The sequence below is a fragment of the Anabas testudineus genome, chromosome 21, assembly GCF_900324465.2.
Source record: "Anabas testudineus chromosome 21, fAnaTes1.2, whole genome shotgun sequence".
Classification (NCBI taxonomy): domain Eukaryota; kingdom Metazoa; phylum Chordata; class Actinopteri; order Anabantiformes; family Anabantidae; genus Anabas; species Anabas testudineus.
Window position 1 is genome coordinate 14,061,249 of NC_046629.1, and position 18,095 is coordinate 14,079,343.

Genomic DNA, 18,095 nt, shown 5'->3' on the forward strand with positions numbered 1-18,095 from the left:
TTTCAAAAAATCATTTACAACTGCATATATTGCTTATATGTTTGTGTTAAAACGTATATTTGTATGCATTGTATAATTTATCTATATTTTAATTCAGTTAATATAATCAGCATATTATATTTGCAATATGAACCTTTATTATCAACTACTTTAATTTTAATTTTTTGTTTTTGTTTTTTTAATTTTGTTGTTAAACTGACCAGTAACATCAATATTTTAAAAATCAGGAAAAACTCGATTTGGTAACTGTTTTTGGCTCTAAACAATGTCTTACATGATTATTTAGACCACAAACATTTGCATCTTTGCAACAGTTTTGATTCATGAGTGGTTTTATGTTTGGATGTTTCCCAGAAGACAAGTGATGCACTGTGGTTGACTGACTCCCATCATTAAGTTGAAGCCCAATCCATCACTGCCCCTCTCTGTCTTCTTGTTCTCTCTTTTGCTTGTTAAAAGAATGGATAGGGAATTCGCCTGCACTTGTCAGTAAATGCATCAGAGTTTATTGCAGTCTACCTTGAGTGTGGGCTCATCTGTTTCCCAAGTCTTAGTTGCATGCTTCACACTCCAGTAGCACTCTATATCCCAAACACAACACCACAGTAAACACCACTGAAAGCAGCATATAGATAAGCTTTAATATCTGCCTTTATGTTCTGAAAAAATCTTCAAAACATACATTAGCATGATCATTAAAATCATGTGAGTATGTGACATCTTGACAGAACAAGCCAATGTGTCCATCGGGCTATTAATCTAATTTTCTCTTTGAATAACCATTACAATATGAGGTGAGGTGAGGTACTGTTTCGAGTGAAAATATATATTAATAGAATGCAGGAGGCAGAAGAACAGAAAAAGACTGAAGACCCTAGCTATGTAAGCAACACTTAAAGAAATAAAATGGTGTAGACCAGTTTCTGATTTCCCAGCGTCACTGGGAATCATCCCAGCCACACCAGGACAGCCGAGTCACAGAAGCCAGTAATTGGAAAATCACAGCCAGTTCTCCAAATGATCCCCAATACACCAAGGCAATTTTGGTGTGTTTGAACACCGGCTACTCCAGCTTCTAAAATGAGCACCTGTTATAACATCAGAAATAACAGGGGAGAAAATCATTCATTGTAGCACCATGAAGAATTACCTATTTGGCAAAAAACACTGCTAGTCTATGCATGCTATACATACTGTAATCTTAATGGACATATACAGCAATAACATGTCCAGAAAGCCACTCCTGTACTGTATATTGCTGTATTTTATCAACCATATATATATATACACAGATGGACATACACAGATATGTATATGTGTATATATATATATATATATATATATACATACACATATATACATATATATATATGATTAAAAATGGACATTTAGAATAATTAATTATTGTATTTTATTTTATAATACATTTTTTGTTTTATTTCTATTTGCATAATTTAAAGAATGACAACAAGACGGGAGACCCCGTCCGCTAGTGCGCATTTCTGCACATTACTCACGCAAAATGAAGCGCCCGAGTCTTTACCTTTGACCTCCCGCATCAGGAGGCAGTTGAACCAATCGCTTCCCTCGTTGTTGAGACGTGCTCAAGTTTCTTGGAGGTTCTTGCCCCCCTCGTCAACATGGTGAGTGCCATTCAATAGAAACGTTTCTAAAATAAAGGGAAAATCAAAGGGAGTGGTGAACTTCCATCTGTGTACACTTCGTTCGGTTAACAATCGTCTCGTTGTTTCTATTATGCCAAAACAATGTTGAGTGTATTAGCAGATCACAGGTTAGCATGTCATGTTAGCGCACGGCTAACAGCGGCACACACAGTCATGATTCAGGCTATTTCCTGGAACACGAGCTGAGTACAAAACAAAATAAAAAATAAAGACTACTGACCTTTGCTGAGCTGTAACTTTAGTGAATACATGTTATGGCGTTCATAAAGCAAATTTCATCGATAGGTAAAACGTGGGTTTAGCTAGCTCAACAATTAACCAGTTAAACTCTCGCGTTGCCCTTATCGCCGGTGCTTAGACGGAGTCTGTAGTCATTCATCACGAACAGCACTGCTAGTTAGCGTTAACTACTCGGATGCAACAGTTAAGACTTATGTGAGTGTGTATTTTCAATGCAATTAATTTATGATTGTAATCAACATAAACATGTAACTAGAGAGCCTGTCAGACACGGCTAACGTTAGCATTAAGTGGCTAATGAATTTATTATTGATTCAGTTGTTTGCTGTTAACGCTAACTCTTCGTTTAACTAACGCTACATGTAAATTCACATTTAACCCTCGTTTTCAGTCACATGAGCTAAAATAACATAGATTAACGTAGGAAACAGACATACACACATAATTATACTTTTTATTTTGTTGATTATTGTAACATTTTGCTTATACAGTATGTAACGAAATAGACTATTATATTCCATTTTTATGTTTATGCCTATTACTACGTAAATAAAGCAAATTGTTATTTATTTACTTATTTTTTGTTTGTTTTTGTGCTGATTCAGCCTTATTTTGGGAGGCTGCAGTTTGTGATGCTGATTAATTGTTTTGTATAATACTAAGAAAAGCCATTTACAATTTGTCCATCCTCATTTGTATTTAACATACATCTTTATGTACTCTTTTGATTGTATTTCACTTTAAGTATGTGATTCATAATTTAGTTGATTATCAAGTTAAGCTGAAGGAGGATTTGGGTTATAAGTATAAACGTATATAAAAACCTTGACTGCAGTGTAGTATTGTAGTGAGAAACTCAAATATAACAGTATTTTAGAAACTTAAGGACATATTTAGAAAAACAGCTTAGGTTTAGGGTTAGTGTTACACCAGTTATTATTACACCACTGGCTGCTGTGAGTTCACTAACTCTGTGTGGTGTTTCTTATTCGTGACAGTCTTCATCGGAGGCTAATAATGGCCCAAGCCAAGCGCCACCTTATCCAGGTGTACCGCCCACAGGGATACCTCCCCCATTTGTAAGTCAGTGACAGAAATTTTTGTGAGCATTGGCTTTTCTCTTTTTGTCTCCAGCTGTCACACAGGGCTCAACTGAAAATTCATTATTCATGTTTTAATTGTTCTAATGATCTTATTTTTCTCTCTCTTCCTATCCCTTTATCTAGATGGGACCACCAGGAATACCGCCTCATTTCCCTCCTATTGGAATGCCTCCTATGGGACAACGACCTCCCAGCATGACTCCGATGCCTCCTGGTATAATTCCTCCTGGCATAATGCCACCAATGGGGGCACCCCCTATGGCACAGGTGAGCCTTAAATGAATGTCATAGGCTTATTGTTATACACAGTGGCAAGAAAATGTGGGCAGCCAGTCGAAATGACCCCAATAGCACAACAAGCACTCACCATTGAGGTAAAGAAACAACCTAGAGAGACAGCCAAAGATTTTAAGGCCTCATTGGAACTGGCTAACATATGTGTTCATGAGTCTACAGTAGGTAAAACATTAAACAAGCAGGGTGTCTATGGCAGGACACCACAAAGGAAGCCGCTGCTTAATAAAAAGAACATTGCTGCACACCTGAAGTTTGCCAAAGAGCACAATGACCCTGAACAGTAGTATTGGCAAAATGTTTTGTGATGAAACTAAGATTGATTAAAATTCAGAAAGGTTCACATACTTTTTTAGCGACTGCATATGCGAAAATGGATACCTAGAAACAATTAGATGGCATTACTTTGATAAACAAAGTTCTCAGTGCTGCTGTGGAGTGTTTTCATGCTATTTTAGGTACTATAAGTTTGGAACTTCAGTTTAGCTGTTGATCATATGGACTTACAGGAGTTATAAAATGATGAGAATTAGTTAGGGAATGGTGGTTAAAAAAAATATGATATATACAATTCAGATATGGGTTTTGTTTAAGTTTCTCTGTTCACTGACTTTGTCATACACAGATAAACAACTTCAATCAGACTTGCTGTAGGTGGAAAAGGGCAAATGCTACCCAATCATCCCTTTTGTAGTTGCTATAAATGTGCACAAATATTTATTTTATGACGGTTGATTACGTAGACTTACAAATGTCACATGAAATGAACTTTACAGTGGCAGCTACTAAGAAAACTGTCAACTCCTTTGCATTTAATATGAATTGGAAATTACTTTTGGTCAGTCAGTGATGTGTGTTAAAAAACAAAATTAACAGCCTATAATTAAAGCTTTTTAGACCTAAAACTGCACAAATCACTAAAGTAATAAGTGGAAACAGTTTGGTAGTAGAAGAAACCTGTCTGTCACCTCAGAGTTAGCTGTTAGAATTAGAATTAGCCGTTAGCTCCAGTGATCAGGTCAGAGCTCTTAGTGTTATGAAGCCTGTGAATAGTTTTACACACTGAAACAGAGGTAGCTTTAATGTCTATGAGCTCTCATTGTTACCGTGCGTTTGAGGCTGTTTAATTAATATAGCTAAGACTCTGTGTTTGACATTCATTTAGGGTTTCAGTTTGGTAATGGGCAAGATGATAGAGGAGCAGACGGATCTATTTCCCTAGAGAAAAGAGTTAAGCAGGCTTGCAGAGTTTCGTTATCCTATGTGGCTGATCAGTGGCACTGAAATCCTGCATTGACACAGTTTGTCTGGGGTGAAGCTCTACCTATTTACAGTACACTGTTACATTAGTTGATTAATCTAGCGCATTTAGCATATTCCCAGTGTTTTCAGGGCATAGTTTTCTTATAAACTGATGTTACAAATTTAAGTTAAGTGCATATAAAGGGCATGTTAGTAGGAAACCTGTCTCTGAGGAACTAAAGCCCAACTCATGACCCAAGTCGGACAAGGTCCAAATTCTGATTATACTAATTAGGTCACCTAGGGTCTATTACTGCCGCAGGTCTCGGGTCAGTACGTTCATATCTGTGTCAGTTTGTCCAGTACTTGAGCAGATGAGACACAATCACTCTGGTGACTGTGTTTAGAGGTGACAGAGAGACACCACATTACTAATTCTTTTTATTTGGTTTTATTTAGTCAGTGATTTTAGTTTGGCTATTTGTTAGTTGTTAAAAAACATATATGTATATTCTGTACTTGCATGTAAAAGGAAAATCTATTTGGATTTGAACAGAGGCTATTAAAATGTCAGATTTGTAACAGAATACTAATAAATGTTTTTATAGTTTATAAATTGAGTGGTTGCTGTCTCATCAAAACAAACTGTAATCACCATATTGAACTTAAGTCATGTAATGATTCAGTGCATCTAGAAGCAATGAGATTCGATCACTTTTTTGATCAGGTTTAATCATCATCAGGACTTCTTGGGTTGAGGCTGGCTGTGTGCAGGTCATCTGTAGATTCAGATCTCTATTTTTGAAGATTAATTTATGCGTAGTGCTTCAAAGAGAGACCAATTAACTGGATGGGAACTTGCTCATACTTTAAAACTCCTACCACTGGTGAGACAATACAGATCTATACAGAAAATAGTCACTATTATATTTACTTATTCGTTAAGCTAATATGGGTCAAAATTATGTTATCCTGTCATGCCTCTAAATGGATTTAACACTGGGAGTGTTTCATCAAGGTGCTAGCATGCTAAGTCTGAAATGGTAGTGAAGGCATAGAGCTTAGTGTGTTGCTGCTTCACAGATCGTAAGCAGTGGCATCACACCATAAATAAGCACAGCAGATTCAGTTGCAGTCTCACCTTCCCCCCCCCCCCCCCCCCCCCCCCCCCCCCCCCCCCCCATTTACAAGCAGCCTTCCACACAGACAGCAACACCCTGTCTTACACATGTCTTAATACTGGTGCCTGCGCTAGGTGGTATGGAAATGCCAGATGAATATTTCATGATGCTTCTTTTATTAGATGCCAGGCATGATGCCACCTATGATGCCGGGGATGATGATGCCCCCTCGAATGCCAGCTGCGGCTGTACAACCAACAGGACCGGTAAATCTCCTCACTACTTTTTCATCAGTGCTCTGCTTCACACTTCTTTGGAAATATAGTGCAGCCTGTGAATTGCTAAATGGAGCGTTTGCACAGTCAAGTTACACTTCTGTTGGATGTGAAATGTCATTCTATAAAAAAAGTGTATATTCTTAACAACAGATTGAAAAGAAACGGCTGAAAAACATAATTACAGTGTGTGATTAAAATGAACACCTGTGTGCTATATTTCCCTTATTGTCACTTTTAAGGCAAATGAGCGGCTAGAAAACAAGTGATACAAATGAGCAGTCTGGTATATTTATTGTAATAGCATAAGATAGGGCTAACACTTTCTTGTCTTAATCAGCACAAGTGTGCTTTTGCATCTTGAAATAATCCTCTAAAAAATGTTTCTTTGACAGCCTGGTGTTGACTCCACAGGTAAGACATTAATTTGTTAAGATTTTAATAAATTATATTCTTCCATATTTTTTTAAGTACAGGGTCTGACTTATTTGTGGTTTTGTCCTCACAGCTGCTGCACCTGGAACAGCGGTAAGTGCTTTGTGTTTTTTCCTGATATGCATTATTTGTAAGTTTACAAATTTGAGTGCTTCTGTCTTCACAATAACGGGATCCTGTCATCATTTCAATTGTCCCATTTTATCTGCAGAGTACGACAAATGGATCTCCACAGGAAGAACAGCCAAAGAAGGTTAGTGTATATTGAAATACAATGTTTGGTCTAAAGACTTGAAAAGCTTAGCTAGGAACTGTGAAAGCATTTTTAAATTGAACTGAAGTGAAATAGTTTCTTTGTTTATTTTTCTAACAATGAAAAAACTTGATGTATCTGTTGTTTTCTGTCCACATCAGAAGTCCCTGTGGACCGAACACAAATCACTTGATGGAAAGACCTATTACTACAATACTGAGACCAAGCAGTCCACATGGGAGAAACCGGATGAACTCAAATCTCCTGCAGAAGTAAAAACCCTTACTACTGTTTAAATTCTACTCTAATTTGCCTTTAACTAATCATTTTCTCACTTACACACTCTAATTTACTATTACTATGTATGTCATTACCTTCCCATTTAAAAATCCTGCTTGTATATATTTCAAAGTCTCATATATGATAAATACATTTATATTAATATAAAAAATGAAATTAGTAATTTTCATATAGACACTTAAATTTTGCGATGTGTCTCAACTGATAAACTTTGCCTTCTGTTTTTCTCTTTCAGCAAATGCTGTCTAAATGCCCTTGGAAGGAGTACAAGTCAGACACAGGGAAGCCTTATTATTACAACTCTCAGACGAAGGAGTCCAGATGGACCAAACCCAAAGAGCTAGAGGATCTGGAAGGTAAAAAGCTGCTGTCTGATGATGTCATAGCCACTGTGAGAAAGGCTGTGATGTTCTTGATGTGTCTGAACTCCATGGAGGAGGCTTTAACAACATAATGAATGACAGGGTGCCGACTCGTTCAACAAATGATGACAAGCACTGGATGTGTTTCGGCATCATTGAAGTACAAACACAGGAAGCACAAATTCAGGAAGATATAGTGGCTCCTTTAGTACATTTATCTCTCTGCTGGTCTCTTATCTGCTTTGAAATGAAAACAACTACCCTAACAGCTATCTCATTTTGTCTCCTCCAGCTATGATCAAAGCAGAGGAGAATGGGTAAGAGCTCTTTGTTTACCTTTGGTTCTTCTTCACTGCTGCAGAGCATGTATTATGAACAACAAATCAAGCCATTATTAAAAATATTTATATTAATTATTTTATCATCAAAACTCTAATTTTAATGTGGCAACCCTCTGTTTCCCAGTCAGTAACATCAGTAACACATTATCATCATGGTCTGATTTTAGAACGGTAGAGGCAACAGCCCCTGGCACCACCACCGCTCCTGCAGTGCAAGCAGATAATACAGCAACTATGACGACCACGACAGAGGCGGAAACTGCAACAGCAGTCCCAGAGGAACACCCATCCCAGGTGACTGTGCATCACACAGCTGAGGTAAAGACTGCAGATGCACCTGTGGCTTCCTTGGAGAGCTCAGCTGCCACAGAGTCCACAGCCAGGTAAACAGTTAATGTCGAATACAGAGACGGGTACTGTCTCCACTACTCAGATATACACATACAGTACAAATACATGCTCATACATATCACATCAGAATCACGGTCACACTGGTTGTATCTTCACTATACCCTTTCAACTTTATTTATTCATGGGTCCTCATCAATGAATACATAAAGTTGAAAGGTCTATTTTTGTGTTTCCTTTGCCTAATGTAAGTCACTCGATGTGATAACGGCTGATAAACACAGCTAACGTAACATCTTCCTTTACTCTCAGTGCCGAAGTCCCAAAGGAAGAACGGCCAGAACTTCAGAAGAAAACTTACAAATGGAACACGAAAGAGGAGGCTAAACAGGCCTTCAAAGAGCTGCTGAAGGAGAAGGTGAGAACTGTCAAATGTTGTTACCATACAGCTAAACTAAGGTTCCAGCTCTGTGGGAGAGTGGAGACTCTTCGCAGGACATTAGTGAATTGCTCACGTTCCTTGACATTTAACAGGGCAAATACAAAAACTTCCATCTGCTTTTTCCAGCAGTCTTGCATGACTACACATTAGTATCCATTAGTCTGCTTTTAGCTGTGAACAGTGCCAAGTATAATGCATTCTGTGGGTTGGTCAGTCACTCAGTCCAGATTTCATTTAGCATTTTGCCATTTGGCCACCCTATGACTGATTGCTTCAGTGTTTACAGAGCCAAATATTACTAGATTTAATCTTGACAATTTGCATTAATTGACAAATTACCATTGTTTTCCCTGAAGAGCAAATGTTTTGTTTCTTAAAGAGTGACAGTTAATAATAATAATGATAATAAGAAGAAGAATTTAATAGAATTTTAAAAGAGCAATTTAATAATCAAAAGCTTATGTGTGCTGATGAAACTCACAGTCCACAGGTGAGACTCATATATTTGTCATCAGATTTGTGTTTTTAGGTTAATTTTACTACTTTTGCCTCTCCTAAGGTCTAAAGTGTTAACCAGCACACCTTTCACACTCTGATCTATATCTAATCCCTGTCCCTGCTCATAAGCCTCTGGGAGGTCTTACCATGATTGTTAAGCTTCACCTCCTGTTGCTGTGGATGTGTTGTGTGTCAGCCCAGCACCACCCACCTTGAATCCTGCTATATTTAGACTCTTTTTAATTTTGTGCACAAAGCTCTCCTCTGAGATTGCTTGCCATTTCCTGCAAGATCCTAATGGCTCTGTCTTTATGATTAGTTTTATTGGATCAAAGGCACGAGGCTGCCTGGGATTAAGACAGTGAGAGAAAGTGGCATGCCTCAGTGAGTTAGAATAACTATGACAACTGACAAGACGGACTTGTGCTGGAATCAGTTCATAATGGATGAAGGAGTCACTTCCTTTGAGAGGCAAGTGGCAGAAGGGGGGCTTGCATAAGACCTTAGTGGCATTTGTTTAAATTATTGCTACTCCACACCTCTTAACCTGGCCTAATATCTCCTTACTATTAGCAATTAAGAAAATGTGTTTGGAGTTCCAGGGGCCAAAGCAGCACCACTCATTCTTTCTTGTTCTGTCTTGTGCTTTTACTAACTAAAGACCAAGAGACAATTATTTTCCCCTTGTGTTGTTTAAAAATGTAACTTGTAAGTAAACATTTTCTACAGGCACAGGCCGTTATAACTTCGTCTTATTCTCTGTATTTCAGGGTGTGTCCTCAAACTCCTCTTGGGAACAGGCTATGAAAATGATTATCAATGATCCTCGCTACAGGTAATCTATTCTCCTGGGATCTGTTCATCATATTTACTGTACAGGGGCAGGTGAGAACAATGCCTATATCTGACCTCACAATTATTTTTTTCCATGTAAACAAAGCGCGCTTCCCAAACTGAGCGAGAAGAAGCAGGCGTTTAATGCCTACAAAGTTCAAACAGAGAAGGAAGAAAAGGAGGAGGCCAGAATTAAATACAAGGAGTCTAAAGAAACCTTCCAGAGGTTCTTGGAGAACCATGAGAAGATGACATCAACCACCAGATATAAGTAAGTGCAGCAGTGATCTCACAGAAAATGTGCTTTTTTCCCCTCACAGATTGATTTGTGGTTCCCTGAATTGTCAATATGATTATGCAGATGGGATCAATGAAAGGTCCTTTACAGTGTGTGCACGCAATCATACAGTACAGTAACAGCACCGTTAACTGTCACATGTTAGTGCTTATTCCTAAATTGTATTCCCCATAACACAATGTTGGTAAGTCACTAATTAGCGAGTTCATGGTCTTAGACATCAGTGATTTGCTACATCTTGCATCTTGGGTTTGAATCACATTTAGAACCTGTTTCATCCACTTTGTTGTTTGACTAAATGTTTACCCGTTTTGTTTGGTAAACATATAAACCTGAAGTAAGGAAATATGTGTAGAAAGATTAGTCTTGGTTCTGCATGATTTGATTTGGCATTTGGGTGAAAGTCACCGTGATGGACAGCGGGGACAGATCGACTAGTGACCTTGACAACAAGCCAGTTTCAGTTCAGCTGGCACTGGGGTTGTTGTGGAGACTGGGCCTGTAATCTGGAATGGCTCAAAGCAGACAGTGGGAGAGTGATAGCGGGGCTGATTTGTGTGTGTGTGTGTGTGTGTGTGTGTGTGTGTGTGTGTGTGTGTGTGTGTGTGTGTGTGTGTGTGTGTGTGTGTGTGTGTGTGTGTGTGTGAGTGAGAGACTAAAATTCAAACCTTATTTCACCGCAGTTAACCACAGCTTCTAGCTTTTCTGTGCATTTGAAATAAAATGTTCAGTTGTGCTTTTTAGTTTTTAGTATAATTTTTAGAAGCATGTTGTAAGTTTTATATTATCTCTACAAGACTGTCCCAAAGATGTCTACACTACCGTGTATCTGATGTGTTGCTCTAAGAATCAACAACAAAATGTGTAAAAGGCAAACCTGGCCTGTGAGATGCTGCCCTCATGTGGGTTACTGTGTGAGATATCCTACATGCGTGTTTATGTGTGTGTACTTTCAAACCAGGAAAGCAGAGCAGATGTTTAGCGAGCTCGAGGTGTGGAGTTGTGTTCCAGAGAGAGACCGCCTAGAGATCTATGAAGATGTTTTGTTCTACCTCGCTAAGAAAGAAAAGGTACAGTTGTGTTCTATTGTTGAGCCGAAAATAATTCCTTCCATGTTTTAGCTATTTTTAATTTTTTGTCAGCACTCTTTTTAGGCATATAATCATTGCAAAACAATTAATATGTTTAATATCCTGGTTTCATCTACAAACAGGAGCAAGCAAAGCAGCTAAGAAAAAGGAACTGGGAAGCTCTGAAGAACATTTTGGATAACATGGCCAATGTCACATACCGCACCACCTGGTCTGAGGCTCAGCAGTACCTGTTAGACAATCCCACCTTTGCAGAAGATGAGGAGCTGCAAAGTATGAGAATTCAGAGATTAGTTTAGCTGCAGCTGATACTATTATAACTTATTATAACTGAAATATAAATAGGTTTCACCAGTTCTGTGCAGCTGTACTGATAGTGTTATCTGCTGACAGATATGGACAAGGAGGATGCCCTGATATGTTTTGAAGAACACATCCGGGCATTGGAGAAGGAAGAGGAGGAAGAGAAACAGAAGACTCTCCTCAGGGAGAGAAGACGGCAACGCAAGAATAGAGAGGCCTTCCAGGTGAGAAGGAACGGAGGAGCAAACATGTTTATCTGGAAACGCATACTAAAAGTTACTAAATGGAAATGGACCAGATTTCCCTCTTTGCAAAAAATGTTGCAGTGGCTCCATTTTAAATCTGGAAAAGTGACTTATTGTAGCTGTATGAACATATATCAGTTGCTATTCTGAGTTCATATTTGATTGTTTTCTCACAGAAATTTCTGGATGAGCTTCATGACCACGGTCAGCTTCACTCCATGTCTGCTTGGATGGAGATGTATCCAACGCTGAGCTCAGACATCCGCTTTGCCAACATGCTGGGCCAGCCAGGTAGGACAGCAGTACACAGCACACGTGGCTTCACACAGCTACATGAGCTGAACATGTTGATGTGACACGTCTCTTTGTTTTTTTGTTTTTGTATACAGTTAATTTCTTTTTTTTTTTTTAAAAGCTTTCCTTTTATTTAGTCCTGGCTTTAATGTTTTCCACACTTGCTGTGGAACCTTCTTTAAATGTTATGGTGTTTGTTGTGCAGGCTCCACTCCCCTGGATTTGTTCAAATTCTATGTGGAAGACTTGAAGGCACGCTATCACGATGAGAAAAGGATTATTAAAGATATTCTTAAGGTGAGATAATTACACCTCTGCAGCATATTTCATCAATATCTGACATATGGTTATAGGAGCAGAGTGTACACTTTACATCTGTACACATCAGTCTCTCCTCTGACAGATTGGTTTTAAATATATTTGCCTCTATTCTTGCCAGGACAAAGGCTTCTTGGTTGAAGTCAACACCGGCTTCGATGACTTTGGATCGGTCATCAGCTCAGACAAAAGAGCCACCACACTGGATGCAGGGAACATAAAGCTGGCCTTCAACAGCGTAAGACTCCTGTCCTACATACACTTTCCCTAACTAGCTTTTCACATTGCCTTCATACACTAAGTGAGCACTAGATACAGCAATTGAACTTAATGAAATTCAGATCAACACAAACTTTTCATTTACAAAATAATGTGTGAGCTTAAGGTTAAAATAAGAATTTTGAACACTTGGCTATCGACTTGATTTGGTATATAACCTTGTTGAATTGTTTTATAGGTTTCTTCTTTTCAAATAAGATTAACCCTTTTTGTGACCTCTTTTTGTGTAGCTACTGGAGAAGGCTGAAGCCAGAGAGAGGGAGCGGGAGAAAGAGGAGGCCAGAAAAATGAAAAGGAAAGAAGCAGCCTTCAAGAACATGCTGAAACAGGCAACACCACCGCTGGAGCCAGAGGCTGCATGGGAGGGAGTACGTCAAAAATTCCTGTGGTTTCTATTCATATCTCACACTGTTATTTTTATTTCTATCAATTCCTAGATATTCATTCAAGTAATGGAAGAGTAGATTGTCTCGAGTTTTGATTATACTCTATATAATGTTATCGTACTTATCGTGTTTTGTGATGCCTCGCGCATTAACCTTTCAGGTCAGAGAGAGATTCTTGAAGGAACCTGCCTTTGAAGATGTGACTCTGGAGTCAGAGAGGAAGAGGATATTCAAAGACTTCATGCATGTCTTAGAGGTACAGGAAGGCCACTCTGACTGTAGGAATGAGCTGAATGTATCCATGATGATGATGACGATAAACATAGTGTTTATTATTTTAACAGCACGAATGCCAACATCACCACTCTAAGACAAAGAAGCACTCAAAGAAGTCTAAGAAGCACCACAGGAAGCGCTCCCGCTCTCGATCGGTCAGTAGTTCTCACAGCTCTGCTTAGACAAGACAATGAGCTGTGGGTAAACATGTTAGGAGTCAGTAATATACAGGAATGGCTCCTTTGTCTATATCTAAAACAGAAATGTAATTTCATGCCTCATTAATTTCTGATTTACTCCGCTTAAATGTTTTAACAGGGCTCTGAGTCAGAGGACGAGGAATACCACAAGAAGAAAAAGAGGTCGCAGTCCAAATCCCCCTCTGAACGCTCCTCCAGCGGAGAGTCTGGTGAGAGATTTTCACAGCTTAGTGAACCTGTTTATCGTTGCATAGATGAAGTGCAGCAGAATTGACATTTACTGACATTTTCTACCTGCAACCAGAGAGAAGCTACAAAAAATCCAAGAAGCACAAGAAGAAAGGCAAGAAGAGACGCCACAAGTCTGTAAGTATACAGGAAGTGCATTTATTGTGTATTTAACCTGAACGTGTGTTTGCATGTACACTGACTGTTGCCATGACAACCAGGCATCACCTGATTCTGACAATGAGAAGAAAGGAAGAGAGCGTGATGGAAAGCGCGAAAAAGACGCAGAGAAAGATAAAGAGAACGACAAGTCTCGAGGAAAGTCTCGCTCCGACTCTAAACAGAAGTCTCCTAAAAGGAAAGCGGCCAAAGAAGAGGTTAATTCACTATTTTAATATAATAGATATATATATATATATATATATATATGTATATTATTAATATATATACTATATATAATATATGTATATTATATGTATATATTATATATTTATATATATAAATAGATATATATATATATATGTAGATATATATATATATATATATGTATCTATCGATAGATTATATACAGATAGTTATAGCTGTTCTCTAGATATTCTAGATCTATCATAGGTCATATATATCTATAACCGATCTCTATCTATGTAATATCTCATCGATTATCTAATCTGAGAATATGTCTACGATCTATTCATCTGCTATCTATATCGTCTCTCTCTCGACTTCCTATATCGCACTCGAGTATCAGCTCTCTACCGCTTGTCTACTCGCTACTTGTACTCATTCATCATCATCCTATCGCTATCTTCTATCTTCTTATAGTCTTATATACTATTTCTTCTCTCGTCTATATCTCTGTCTCTTACTCTATCAGATCGCTATATATCGCTATCTCATCTCCCTTCTCTCCTCTCTTGATTGTTGTATCTACTCTCTCTCTCTCTCGCGTCTTTCTCGTATTTCGATCTCGCTCTGTCTATCTCTGCCGATCTCCTCATATGCTCTGTCCTCTCTCGGTATTTCAGCTTATCTCTCGCTTACTCGTCTCTCTCTGACGCTCTCTCTATCGTCTGCTCTTAATCTCTCTCTCTCGGTCATCTCGTCTCCTCTTCCAACTGCATCTAATCTCTATCTCCTCTATTCTCATCGCTCTCTCGTCTCGCTATCTCCTGTCCTCTCTTCCCATCTGTCTCATGTCGTCTCTCTCTGTTCTATCTCTCTTAACCGTTCTCTGTCCCTACTCTCTTTGGTTGCAAAGAAATGTGTAGTAGCTGTTTTTAATGTTACATGGATGTTAAATTGCTGGTGAAATTAACATTTTGAGGTATGTTTTAGAAAAATGGAAAACTACTGCTACTTTTTAAAATATTGTTTTGTTGGGTTTTTTTTCTCGACTTGGCTTGGTTGATATTGTGGGTCAGGTTTGTGAATTTAATTAGACATTGTTAATCAAACATGACCAGCTATCATTATCAAGTCATGTGTGAAACACAGAGGTGTTATTTCCATTTTAAACCAGCTCATTTTTATCTCTGTGTTTATCATTACTGAAGCGTTGTTTCCTGTTGTGTTGTAATCAGGGTGGCTGGGATACGTCAGGCAGTGAGCTGAGTGAAGGAGAGCTGGAGAAAAGGAGAAGAACTTTATTGGAACAGCTGGACGCGCCTTGATGTTCACACACTGCAGCCTTTTTATTGTATTTGTACACTTCTTCAAACATGCATTCCCCCTGGAGCTCATTTGACTGCACGGGTCATACCATCGTGGACAAACTGAGAGAGCGCCTTCCGCTGGTATTGATGGGAATGTGCTACACTGAGTGAACACACTTATTTGGTAAATAATTTGATATCGGGAAGAGTTGATAAGTTGTTCACGTCTGGATGTCCTTTTTATTGATTTTGTTAGTTGTTTTGTTTTTTTCTAGTTAACTGTAGTTAGACATATTTCCCCATTGCCAGTCATTTTTTATATTCCATTAAAGCATATCTTAATGCCACACTGACGGTCTTTCACCTGGAGAAGTAGCATAAAAAAAAGAAGTGTTTCAAGTCTGATTGTCTGAAGTCCATAGAAACTATTAAACTTACCTGCTGCTGTATTCAAGGAGCAGTCGCAAAAGGTTTTAATGGAAGCATTTTGTTAAAATATAATAAAATACGGTTTCAGTCGATTATGTCTGTACTTGGATACTTCAGGAGAACAGTAAATGCTGTCATATTAACACGTTTGTGTAGCTAATTCTTTACATTTGTGAGACAAGGAAAACCTGCCGTCAGAGCCTTTAAATAATCAAGTGCATCGTTACGTGTCATATTGTTGCCTTAATACTGCGTTCCAAATCAGATCATATTGTTATAACACAGGAAAAAAAACATCTTGGAGTAATGGCAATGAAAAGGCACTGTCCATTCTTCACTTACCAGTGAAAGACAAAAAGAGATTGAAGGTAAACAGTTCTATATTCAAGGTAAATGTTTATTTGATCATATTCATTGAAAATCTCATCACCTAATTTTTAAAAAAGCTTGTTATTTTGTTATAAGCACAAACTGCCTGAAATACATTTCTGATGAAAGTAAAAAAACAAAACAAAACAAAAAAACATGCCAGTATTATCCAGTTAGAGTAATTAAACAATTTCAGACAATGAAGTAGAGGGAACAGGAGGTGAATGGCAACACGTGCGACAGTGGAGAGAATTACAGACGGGTGCATCACTGAGCCGCAAAACCAGTCCATCGTGGTTCAGCTAACAGATTTATAGTTGCAGTGTGTCCATAAAGTTAAATTTACACTTGCAAATCAGAACAGGCTGCATGTTTTGGTAGCTGGTTTTGACGCACCACTGACACACCCAGCATCAAACTCAGTGCCCCCCTCGCCCCTCCTCCCTCCTCCCCTGTCATTATGTGAGACACTTAACACACTACTGTAGCTTTCTGGCTGCATTTGGCTTAATTAAATATACAAAAATGGAAACTATAAGTTAAAATAACATTTAAGTTGTACACAAGGCATTGACATTTTTTGTTTAAACAATATGTACAATATTAACCACCTGGTGATGTGAATTAAAAAACAAAAACATGTTGGTAGCAAAATATCTGTACATTTAGGAAACTATACTTTTGAATAACGATGGAAACGCAGGTGAACACATGAGCTTAAAGGAATATTTTCAGTGGTTATGTGCTACACATTAAAATTAGGCGAGACACAGTAGCCTGGGATACGATTAACCTGTAAAAATGCTAAAAGATGAAATACTGAGTTGTGTCCAGTTTTGACAATGAGATCAACCAGTAAGGTTCAGTGTGGTTTGTGCAGTTTTTTTATGCTCGGTAAAAAATATATATATTGCTGCTTTACACACTTGTTTACTCTACATCTGCTTCATTCGTTTCCAGACACCAGTCAAATTGCTGTGCTGCTACAGAAATGGATGGCAGTTGGCGTCCATTTATGGAGCAAGAGCCCCAAAGTCAGCCGTGAGCCACAGACAAATGTAGTAACAAATAATCAAATAAGTCTGTATTGAGACGTCTGATCAATGCAGTTCACATTAGCTCGGTCTTGTTTTGCAAAGTCACCGTTTTTTGACTCGGTCTTCTACGTCATACATCAAGTACAAAATATAGATTGTTATTTTCTATTCACTTTCCTTAGGCCTCGTCAGCCCTTTGAGTTTAAATGCTCCATGAGATGTAAAAAATGTGCAAGCTGAGCACATTTGTAGAGTTGAGAGAAATGGAAAGAGCACGGGAATGTACCGAGATATTACAGTGTCAAACTCGTCATTAAAAGATGTAATTGTAACAGCTAAAGGGGACGGGTCCCATACATTCTACATTAGGTTTCAACGGAAGCATCTCTTCACGTGGCTCTTAAGGCCACTGCAAGTCCAGTTTTACACATCTTAAAATTAAAGCCAGGTCAAGCTGTATTGCTTTAAGGGGGATTATTAAAAAACGTCATCAGACAAATAGAAGACAACTCGACGTTAGACCAAAAGAATTAGTTCAGGCACTTGGCTTGTTCAAGGTTTGTGAATCAACCTTTCAGACACTTCTTGAAACTGTCCATGCCTCAGTCCTTCATAGTGAAAAGCTGCTACTACACCACAGACATGGAATAACGTGTATTCATATGTAATATATATACATACTCATCTCTATGGTTGCTACAACACTCATCGTTTCTTGCTTATCCTTCAGTTTGTACCCAACCGTCCGTCTTATCCTCGTCACCTTTCAACACCCCACCAGCACGTCCACTGTTCCCTCGTCACATGACCACTTCACCGTTGTTCACCGGCCGCAGGTTCTGATCGTCAAAGCGTCTCCTGACACTCCTCCGCACAGCGTCTGCTCTCCTGTAAGGCTGATTCCTCAAATCTGAGCA

General features: G+C 38.5%; 2 protein-coding genes across 5 annotated transcripts in view; one reads left to right on the forward strand and one right to left on the reverse strand.

The window, feature by feature from the left end:
• The first annotated feature begins 1,572 nt into the window (after positions 1-1,572).
• On the forward strand, positions 1,573-15,915 carry prpf40a (PRP40 pre-mRNA processing factor 40 homolog A). Of its 2 annotated transcripts, XM_026375583.1 has the most exons (27): positions 1,581-1,643; positions 2,924-3,004; positions 3,152-3,295; positions 5,868-5,951; positions 6,356-6,374; positions 6,469-6,488; positions 6,607-6,648; positions 6,810-6,920; positions 7,184-7,304; positions 7,603-7,627; positions 7,819-8,034; positions 8,312-8,417; positions 9,710-9,774; positions 9,880-10,044; positions 11,033-11,141; positions 11,285-11,435; positions 11,556-11,689; positions 11,887-12,001; positions 12,210-12,301; positions 12,444-12,560; positions 12,832-12,969; positions 13,148-13,243; positions 13,332-13,418; positions 13,582-13,672; positions 13,768-13,829; positions 13,913-14,068; positions 15,272-15,915. In XM_026375583.1, exons 1-27 carry the CDS (start codon positions 1,641-1,643, stop codon positions 15,359-15,361), a joined length of 2,640 nt encoding a protein of 879 aa, XP_026231368.1. In that variant the 5' UTR covers positions 1,581-1,640; the 3' UTR covers positions 15,362-15,915. The 2 variants fall into 2 exon arrangements, with proteins under 2 accessions (XP_026231369.1, XP_026231368.1); XM_026375584.1 differs by lacking the exon at positions 2,924-3,004 and having other exon boundaries at positions 1,573-1,643.
• A 236-nt stretch (positions 15,916-16,151) lies between these two features.
• The window catches only part of fmnl2a (formin-like 2a), a 42,105-nt gene continuing 40,161 nt past the window's right edge, over positions 16,152-18,095 (reverse strand). Inside the window, exon 26 of one of the 3 annotated variants that reach the window (XM_026375579.1) lies at positions 16,152-18,088. In XM_026375579.1, the coding sequence (XP_026231364.1) occupies positions 17,979-18,088 (110 nt within the window). In that variant the 3' untranslated portion in view covers positions 16,152-17,978. The remainder of the gene's footprint in view (positions 18,089-18,095) is intronic. The other 2 variants (XM_026375580.1, XM_026375582.1) reach the window with 2 other exon arrangements.

What these genes read in the sequence shown, in the direction of transcription:
- prpf40a (XM_026375583.1), top strand. An exon ending in GGGCACCCCCTATGGCACAG is followed by an intron (nt 3,296 to 5,867) that starts GTGAGCCTTAAA and finishes TTCTTTTATTAG; the next exon opens with ATGCCAGGCATGATGCCACC. An exon ending in AGAAGAGACGCCACAAGTCT is followed by an intron (nt 13,830 to 13,912) that starts GTAAGTATACAG and finishes CATGACAACCAG; the next exon opens with GCATCACCTGATTCTGACAA.